General features: G+C 40.1%; 1 protein-coding gene across 2 annotated transcripts in view; it reads right to left on the bottom strand.

Annotated features, from left to right (window-relative positions):
- Positions 1-905: 905 nt before the first annotated feature.
- Positions 906-10,357, bottom strand: part of LOC139548580 (sorting nexin-19-like) — a 40,573-nt gene continuing 31,121 nt past the window's right edge. For both annotated transcript variants that reach the window (XM_071358339.1, XM_071358340.1), the window contains 3 exons: positions 4,684-4,868; positions 4,101-4,188; positions 906-3,308 (listed from right to left, as the gene is read on the bottom strand). In XM_071358339.1, the coding sequence (XP_071214440.1) occupies positions 3,185-3,308; positions 4,101-4,188; positions 4,684-4,868 (397 nt within the window). In that variant the 3' untranslated portion in view covers positions 906-3,184. The remainder of the gene's footprint in view (positions 3,309-4,100; positions 4,189-4,683; positions 4,869-10,357) is intronic.

Raw genomic sequence — 10,357 nt, 5'->3', positions numbered from 1 at the left:
ATTGCCTAAAGAAGATGGATTACCTATGTTCTAGTCATGAACACATTCTGGCTCTTCTTAAATGGGGCCATGCTGGCTATATGGCTATGAGTTGTAAATGATTTAGCCAATGAAATTCTCAAATCAAAAGAAACTACTGGGCGTCAGCCTCAGTGACCTCACTGTTATGGTCTGGAGAAAATACGTTTGCATTCATGTTAAATGTTGATAGCACTTTAGCCGACACTAAGAAATAGAATGCATTGGGATGTGGTTTAAATGCATTGTAGAGTTGTTGTCATAAACATGCGTGACCACCTTATAAAAGTCTTCTCATAATGATTCAAACTATTAACAACCATTTTGTGTCATTGAGGCAAATCTGCTACGTAGAGAGACATAACATGTAACTAGCCTTGTAATAAGACATTATAAAGGCTCGTCATCAAACGTATAAATTTTTTTTAGCCTAGTTTGATAATAATTGAACGACAAATGATGTACACTAATCGACTTTTGGTCATTTTATTGGTTTTGGAAATGATCAACAGCAGCAAATGTAAAACCTTGTGAGTCCAGTTATACCACACTGACAGAGTTACAAAGAGTCACATTCAAAGCATTAATATGTAAAATGGCACCCAAACTCTGACTGGTGTAAACTGAATTGGGATTGTAATGTCAAATCAGACACGTAATTAAGTGGTAAATTGTATTTTCTCGATTCCTAGCTCCCTCCCCTCTGACCTTCTCCTCCAATGTGTTTTGAGGAGGCAAGGAGAGAGGACAAGAGGAATCGAGAAAATACAATTGAGAAAGAGCTTTGGTGTTGACAAAAAGGAAGTTAGTGAGAAACGGCGAGACTAGTAGCTATTGCAAGCAGAACCCTTCTGACGAGAAACCAAACAAATGACAAACAATACCTCTTCTGTAAGTTAGTTAACCACTGATAACTTATTTTTATCGTGAGGGTAAACATATTATTGTGTCTATAATGACACCATACAGAGGACATAATATAATTTGACACAACAACAACAAAAATTCAGTACTCGAACAACTTGTAACAAAAGCCACGTAACAAACTTTCAGATTTGCAGTGTGTTCCATGTGAGAAAAGCACTCACAATTTTTTAAAATGAGTTACGTGTTGAACATTTCATGTGACGTGATACATTTGAGGACAGGACAATGGTCTTGCAGAATGCAAGCTAACCCTAATGTTCATCACAAAGGATTCAACAGGAACAGAGGTAACAGCTAAGAATGTGTTCAGGAGGGAATAAACATCACAGTATACAACATTCAGCACAACATCAGAACCCACCTTGTCACTGGGGTTTGCTACTACTTTATCACACGATCTACAAAAGGCATGTCCACAGAATACATAGTAAAGACAGACGAGACCTCTTCCAGCCATGTTTAAGGCAATTTAAAAGCATTCCCTACTGGTATCCCTCTCATTATTTTTGATCAATATACATTTTCACAGAAAGCATTATTACAAATCGAACAAATAAGTTATAGACACAATCAAATAAGTCAATCACGTTAACAAGAATACAGAAATAAAGAATGACATATCTTATTTTAAGACAAAGATGAGTGCAACAGACTGTGTTGGACATATTGGACCTCTGACATGAGATGCTACCTGCATGAGCTTTACCTGGCATCAGACCTACCGTAAACATTTAAAGGCATTAATAAGCATCAGTAAGAGTGGGGATTGTTAAACACGGTGAACATCTTGTTTCATGCAATGTTGAGAAGTCTTTGTGCCAGTTTCAAAGACATAGGTTAGGCATAGTTAGGCGATTAGACATCAGCATGGCCCAAAAATATTTTGGGCATCTCAGGTTGTTCTGGCAATTCTCACATAAAAACTTAATTGGGAGGAAGGATGTGTAACATGCTTTTTTGAGAAAATCATGATGAACGTGGCCATTTTAGGCCCTTTTTAGACCTACCTATACATGCCTCCTGTAAGACCCTATGAGCCGTAAACGGTACATGGTACAGACATCACGGTGTCATTATACTCCTCTGAAATATTCATTATGGCTATAATCTGAAATACATTTTTCCACATTATTTGTTTTAACATTAACAATAATATTATTAATATCTCAAAAGTGCCCTTTTTGATTTAGCTTATTTTTAAACATACTGTTTGAAACAATATACTCTTCAAAAACATCACATTTCCAGAGTGGGCTCTCTGCTACTTGTAAAGAAATTATAAACGCTATACATCAAAATGTACATTATAGGCCATTAACCAATCACACCCTTCCAGTATGATTGCACATTCAGCAAATCACCAGCAGAGGGAGTTCCCTTTGAATCCATTTTCCCATTCACTGTGTTGGTGGTACTCATAAAATGTATCATAATTTTAAAAAGTAGCAGAGACCACTGAAAATTGCATGTACTTGTAGCGTATATTATTTAAAACAACCATGTCAGGCCCATGGGAAAAGTGGCTATCAAGCGCTTTAAAGTGCAGTGGCCTTCATCATAAGTTCAAAACGTATGAGTGACCACTTTAACAGAAACATGTCAGTGGGCCATATCAGTACGAGCAAGGCCTCAGGAGTGAGGGAGTAGAGTATTAATGCAACACAGCACATGTGCAGCTTGGTGTAGAGCCAAGGGATCAAAAGGAATAGCGGCATATAACGGGGAACACATAGGCAAGTCATCCCGAAAGGGCAAAGCACGACACAGTAAGCCTGATGTGGGAAAACAATCTAATTGGACTTCTCCAATAGAATATAGAAAGACCACGAGGGATCATGTTGGTGTGGAGTCAATCTGAAATGAGTTTGGTCCAAAGCTGGAGGCTTTAGGAAGCAGGAAAAAAGATGGATTTGGGAAGTTTGGGACTGCGGCTTTTCCCACACATACGTGTGTTTGGGCTTTTGGAGATCAGACACATATTCTGATCAAACAGAAAACAGGTGTTGGGTAATCAAAGCTGCTCCGGATGTGTGGCCGATGTTTGAGACCCACAAATGTTATGGACTAAATCAGAGACAGACCCGGATGACCTCGGGTCCAAAATGTCAGAGTTAAAGGTGGGGAAACATGAATAATGGAATTTATCCAGATACATTAGGCTGGACTTTCATCGAGGTCTATTCACTGACAGTTGATTAAACGCGTGTGCGTGTGTACCCCAGTATCTCTCCCACGACTTTCATGGTGGTAGTTTCTCTGCGTTTTTGGAGAGACTTTGCAGCAGTGTTTTCTGAAAGTTTTCCTCAGATGTTTCAGGGACGAGGAACTTGAGGAAAAGGTCCCAGATACAGTAGACCAGGTGTCTGTACAGGGTAAGAGTCACAAGTTAAAAGTCAGCGGTCTCCCAGAAATCAACTCTCCAACATTTCCTCTGTCCAAAAGTATCCACCATTTAACTATCGCCAGTTACAGGTGGACATTTTAAGTTTGTTTAAAATGTTGAAAACTTCGTAATTTTGGGGCTTGCGAGTTTTACAATGGGCCAAATCACAACCTGATATTTCTGCAATTTCCCCCATTCACATCAAGGCATGATTTAGGCGAAAGCATACAGCCCAAGAGGACCAAAACCTAAGCTCCTACGAGGTTCAACGAGGTTCAAATTACTTCAGCAATGGAATCCTTACAATTGGCCGTGTTCTTCGTTCCAGTGATGAAAATTCATGAGACAACTCTCTTGATTTTAACAGCATGTTTCAAACACTACATGGACTTATTTGAGTCGTAAATATATTATACTGTACCTTACGCACACACACCTTATTTGAACATTTCAATAAGAAGATTAGGGTGAAGCATGCCGCTATAATCAAAACTGATGCATCTTAAGAACAAAGGGCTGGCAATGTATAAATCATCAGCTTGACCCAATGGAAACGTGTCTGGAAAGAGGTATATCATATGGAACACGCTATAAAGCTTGGCTGATGCCCACTGATTCACAACCAGCTCATCACTTAGCTTTAGAACCCTTTATCAACTCCTCATGTCATGTTCCTTCATAATCTATTGTAAGACCATGATGTCAGGCTCTTTAAATCATAGCCAGACAGACAGGCAAGTGTATATGACTTTGTTTTTTTGTGTGTGGTCACCTGTTTATGTAAGGGTTCTGCAGAGATTCCAGTGCAGTCTGCCAGCTTAGTCTGTATTTGTCCGAGCCCAGCATTTCTGAGAGCAGATCTGTAAACACAGAAGAGTACAAATATAGAACTGAGAGGCCATATAGGACTCCACAGAGAATTCAGAACAGCCAAGGTCACCAAAAATATATTAACTAAAAACATAGCTAGTTGGATAAAGTAAGACCAGCAGTCCCTGAAATGGCTTCTTAGAAAAATCAATAGTTAGTTTACAAACTACCGTAATACAAATGAATTGTGTTTGCAGAGGTAGATAGGAATGAGTGTGTATGGGCCATGAGTTTTTCCTGATCATTTGCTGTAATGGACCAAAGTTATAACCTAGTTTCTTTTTCATGGTCAGGTCACAAGGTCAGGATAAACTCCTGGGTCCTTTTTATTTGTAATGTTCATAAAATAGTACATTTGAACGTAAAAACTAAAATTAAGATTTCTTATTGAACATGTCCATAATCCCTCCCGGTTTCAGTCCATTTTCTTCCATTTGGTGCCTAATGAACATGAGCCTGCCTCTTCGTTATTAGTAATCACTTGCCTGGTAGTAGTTTCATGAGGCAGTGCAGGGATTGCTGCTTGGTGTCCTCCTCCTGTTGGTGGCTATGCGCCGGGCGGGGCTGGGCTGGTAGGCTGCCCCCCAGCCACACCGTTTCCTGCAGCACCCGCAGGTAGATCACCCAATACTGGGTACAGGTCAGGTTAGCCACACTCACGTTAAGCCAACTGCAAGTGACAGACAACACACACATCAGGGATGTGATCAGGAAAACATACTGTAGATATATTGAACAAAAATATAAACACAACATGTAAAGTGTTGGTCCCATTTTTCAAATGTTCCATATGCATAAAAAGCTTATTTCTCTCAAATGTTGTGTACAAATTTTTTTACATCCCTGTTAGTGAGCATTTCTCCTTTGCCAAGATCATCCATCCACCTGATAGGTGTTCCATATCAGGAAGATGATTAAACAGCATGATCATTACACAGGTGCACCTTGTGCTGGGGACAATAAAAAGGTCACTCTAAAATGTGCAGTTTTGTCACAAAACACAATGCCACAGATGTCTCAAGTTGAGGGACCATATAATTGGCATGCTGACTGCAGGAATGTCCAACAGAGCTGTTGCCAGAGAATTTTATGTTAATTTCTCTACCATAAGCCGCCTCCAATGTTGTTTTAAAGAATTTGGCAGGACATTAAAACCGGCCTCACAACCGCAGAACACGCGTAACCACGCCAGCACAGGACCTCCACATCCGTCATAAATGTCATCACAGTTCCTTTAGTTGAAATATCAACTTACTAGTGATGCACCGATATTACATTTTGGCCAATACCCGATATTTAACTTGCACCCCCCCCCCCCCAAAAAAACGATACCGATAACCGATATTAACATTCTTTGCTGCCTTTTATGCATTCTAGTACAGTTAAATAGTTAACACACACGGACGCAGTGGTCTAAGGCACTGCATCTCAGTGCAAGAGGCATCACTACAGTCCCTGGTTCACATCCGGCCGTGATTGGGAGTCCCATAGGGCAGCGCACAATTGGCCCAGTGTCGTCCGGGCCGTCATTGTAAATAATAATTTGTTCTTAACTGGCTTGCCTAGTTAAATAAAGGTTATATAAATATATATATATATATATATATATATATATATATATATATATATATATATATATATATATATATACACACACACACCAAAAAGTTATTTTGTTGGCATTTACATAAGTCCCCATAACCAGTAAAACCTATTTCTTTCACTTAATTGCTGTGCTGTTTCGTTGTTCATTTGTTCAGTCATTTCATTCTCCACCAGGATTTCTATGGAACGCCATTTGGGTCTTTGCGTGTCAAAAAAGATACACGTCAAAAAACACAAAATAATATGGTTCAGTAGCTCGCTAACTATATAGTTAGGCGTCATCATCTAAAATAACCTTATTTGATTAATGGTGGTCGGACCCATCTATGTGAAGCTAGCCACAATAAGGATTAGCCACAATAGTGGATTTTGCAGTTAGCCTTCAAAATAAAAGTATGGCATAATTCTACTATTTGTATTCATTTTCATCACTGTCAATGACACCTTTATTTTGAAGGCAAACTGCAAATTCGACTAATCCTTATTGTGGCTAGCTTCACAACACATAACCCGGGCCGGTCGACCCTCACTAGCCAGATGAAGCTAGCTGGCTGCTTAAAACGTTAGCTTTGGGCAACAGGGTTAAGTAGCTGGCTAGCTATTTATTTTCATGAACTGAAGTTCAATTTCAATTAGCTGAACAACAAGTGGCAACCTAGCTAATACTTACAAGGATTCCTAAATCATTGCTAAGAATAATGAAAATGACTGCAGTTTCTACTGGTCATTGTTTTCAGGCTGGTTGTATTGGTGCTAGCTAGTGTCATGACGTTGGCCTGTGGGTAAGGTTTATGACCCCCCCCATAAATACCTTTCTCCCTTCCCTCTCTCTTGACTCTACAGAGGGACTCTTGAATAGCCTTTGTTAAACAGAGAGTCTGGGAACATCAAACAAGTGGAGGGAAAGGAACCATATTTCCGTAATAGAACCAGTTGAAAATATGCGTTGGTACTTAATGAATATGATGTCAGTTCGGTTGTCATCTGATACATTATGACTGATGAAAGGACGACCTAAACTGTATCTGGGAAAGTCTACACATTATAGTTATCAGATTCACATGGAATTGTTGTGCAATTCAAATGTTTAAATATAAAATGATTGATGAAAAGATCAAATGTAATTTTAGCTTCCAATTGAGAGATTTAGGTTTTCAAAAGGTTAGGGGTCTGCTCAATCAGTGGCCCGCCCCTATGAAGAGACATGGGTTATAAAACTATGAAACACACCCTTCTCCCTCCACTATATAAGCCCTTGACGAAAATGTAACCTTCTGTTCCGGGTACATTAGGATGACGATCCGATGTCAGAAGGGTTCAGATAATAACTACAGAACGAAGCCAACCTCAGCATGAGCTTTGGTTGCGAATGGTATGAACTTTGAACTCTTATTCGCTACAGAAGTGATACCTCCTAGCCGTTGAGTTAGCAACAGCAGCTGCAAACGTGGGCTAGGAAAGAACAGACAAGAGTATTCGGTCTACCACACAACGACGTTACTACAACGTATCCAATTTACCACCAGAGACATTCTTCCGAGGACAGGAAGATCTCTGTTGGCCAACACGACCAGCATCTACGACCAACCTACCGAAGCGCAGCTCAGAGTAAATATTTATTGCATTTTCCTTTTCCAAATGGCCGGTAATTTAGAATGCATAAGATTCTGTATTTACGATAGAGTAGCTGCCTACGGCCCGATAGAGACATCGCTTCTCCCTTTGTTCTTCAGTCTTCCCGCTCTTTCACTCAAACCCAGACCCCTTTTCTTTGTGCAACCAGCTGTCATATCTGTTCCGTCCGCTAGGGGCGTTTTCCTTTATGACATAATTTGTAATCAAGGTATGATTCATTCTGTGTATATGTAATTCTGTGTGATTAGTTAGGTATTTAGTAAAGAAATAATTAAACCCAATTTTGTCAACTTGTTAGCCAGGGTTCGTGAAGATAACCAAGAATTTACAACTTTCAGATGAGACTGAAATAAGGTGACGATTAATATTGACTGCTATTGATGTAAAATATTACTAGGTCTTTAAGAGTTTATTCGGAAGATAACTGCTCTATAAATATTATTTTGTGGTGCCCCGACTTTCTAGTTAATTACATTTACATGATTAGCTCAATCAGGTAATATTAATTACAGAGAAAGGATTTTATAGAATAGCAAGTCATATCACTTAATCCGGCATAGCCAAAGACACGACACTAGGTACCATGCTAAAGCTAGCTAGCTACCCCAGAAGTTGCGGTCGAACAAATATTACCAACGCGGTATTGTAAACACATCGTTCGTGGCCGGTGTTGGCTTGTTTGCAGACTTTTTTTGTACAACTTTGACAGTGCTACTGTATCTTCTTTTACACGCAAAGACCCAAACGATGTTCCATAGTATGAATGTCGTGAAGCTAATAGCAGTGGCACTATTACTGTGTAACTCCGATAGGGAAACATCTAAAAAATAGCGCACTTGGTAGTGTGTACCGGTGCTTGACCAGTTGGCGAAAGCCAACATCACCCACGACAGAGAACAGTTGATTGTCAAGGGCAATGAATTCCATTATCTTGGCTTTAATGGATTTCGCCTTTGAGTTGTCTCGATGATATTTTGTAACTCTTTCAAATGACTGCTCGACTTGTTGACTGCTTGATCCACACAGCAGAAATTGTGTGGGCTAGGTTAGGAATGCTGTGTTGCACGTGTAGCGCAACATTTTACGTGGCGTCATTACGTTATGTACCTACTTTATATACACAGTAGCTTTGACATCGGTTTTTAACATCGCCGTTAAACTAGACATTGGGCCGATACCGATGTTGGCATTTTTAGCTAATATCGGCCGATTCCGATATATTCACCGATATATCGTGCATCCCTACAATTGACTTCTGACAAGGTAAACCGTCCACTTCTAAATGAAGACTTGTGTATGACGATGCTGTCACATGGAGAGGACATTTTACTCCCAACAAGATTAAAACCTGTTCGCAAAAAATACATTGAAGAGACAGTATGACACATACAAACAATAGGATCCACTCCACACTGACTTACAGCATAAAGGCACAGAACGCAACAACCCCCATCCACATGTGCAGAGGTATTTTGAGCACAAGGTAATGGCCGTACTACATTCCAATCGCCTTACAGAAATGCAGTAGATGGTATTAATCAACTAAACAAAAGTCGTCCAAAGAACGTGCCATGCTTGTAAAATGATCGGTGTGTTTACAGTCATACACACACAGGGAGAGAAGATTTGCTGTTGGTCTCTTGAGTAGGGCTTACGCAAAATAGTTTGTATCCAGACTGTATTCAATTGGATGAAAGACGTGATCAAAATCAATGAATAACACTCTGCAGATGTTACATAATACTGTAAAATCCACAAAAATATGGTTCATGGCACATTTCAAGGCCCTTAATTTAGTTATTTCATTACAGGTTTTTTCATTACACTGCTGAGGGACATGGACGGTTCTGAGAAAACGTGGATCCGTTTTTGTTTTGACTATCTTAAACCCTGTCATTGTTAGTATGTTTCATAACAGCGAGGCTGGCTTACCAAACCAATACATGATGACATCTGTGTGGAACCACGATGCGGGACTGTGAGAAAATGTTACTATAAAAGCCTATGAAGGATTGCCTGCTAAGAACCTCTCTCAAGATTGAGCAATTATTATCGTTGCACATACAGTATGTTGTATGCCTCGGAGGGAGAGAGAAGATAAGTTCATTTTAAAAATACGTTCCAATGAGTCTACTTCGGAGTTCAACTAACAAATAACAATGACTAGGAGTTCTAATGGGAAAATAGAACTTATGTAACACACGTCATATGGATTCCATCCTAAAATTTGATGCATATTGAGCTCAATACTTGTGCTTGACTGAAGAAACTGCCATGTCTCACAGAGCAGCTATGAATTCTGGGAAGTGGACCTTGCATTTTTTTTTGCCATGGATCTCCTACTCTTCATGCCTCTGAAGTTACCTCTGCTCATTAAAAACTCAGAATGTGGACAATGATGAGTGTCCGTTCAACGCCACATACCTACCGGAGACAAGCGCATTAGTCTAAATAATGGTCGCTTACGACGACAGAACAGCAGAGACGAGTCGAAAACACAAGCACGTGAGCACAAGCTGCCGAGACCAAACATACTCTCTTCCAGACAAACATTAAAAAAGTGCATTATTCTTTCCCTAATTTGGGAAAATCTTTGGACTTTTCGGCAGATCCTTCTTGAAGCATTGGGAACCTCCCAAGTCTCCCCCATCTATAATGTCCTGGGAGGGCTGGTCTGGTCTGAAATGCACGCGGCCGTGGTTTATGTCTTGGGGAAGCAGCAGTCACTCCAGCTCCTCCTACCCAGTCACTAGGGAGGTTTATAGCAGCCCGACTGCACTATTTCATCAGGAAACACGGAGGCCCTGGAAACACTCCCAGCAGGGCCTTGCACTCTTTGATACGCTGTGATGTCTTTCACAGTCAGCATCAGAGTACGTCATGTTCACATTGAAATAAGCTCACCCTAACTTGGTGCAC

The sequence above is a fragment of the Salvelinus alpinus genome, chromosome 21 (assembly GCF_045679555.1).
Source record: "Salvelinus alpinus chromosome 21, SLU_Salpinus.1, whole genome shotgun sequence".
NCBI lineage: Eukaryota > Metazoa > Chordata > Actinopteri > Salmoniformes > Salmonidae > Salvelinus > Salvelinus alpinus.
Note: the sequence above shows the minus strand (reverse complement) of the source record. Positions and strands in the feature narration are given on the sequence as shown.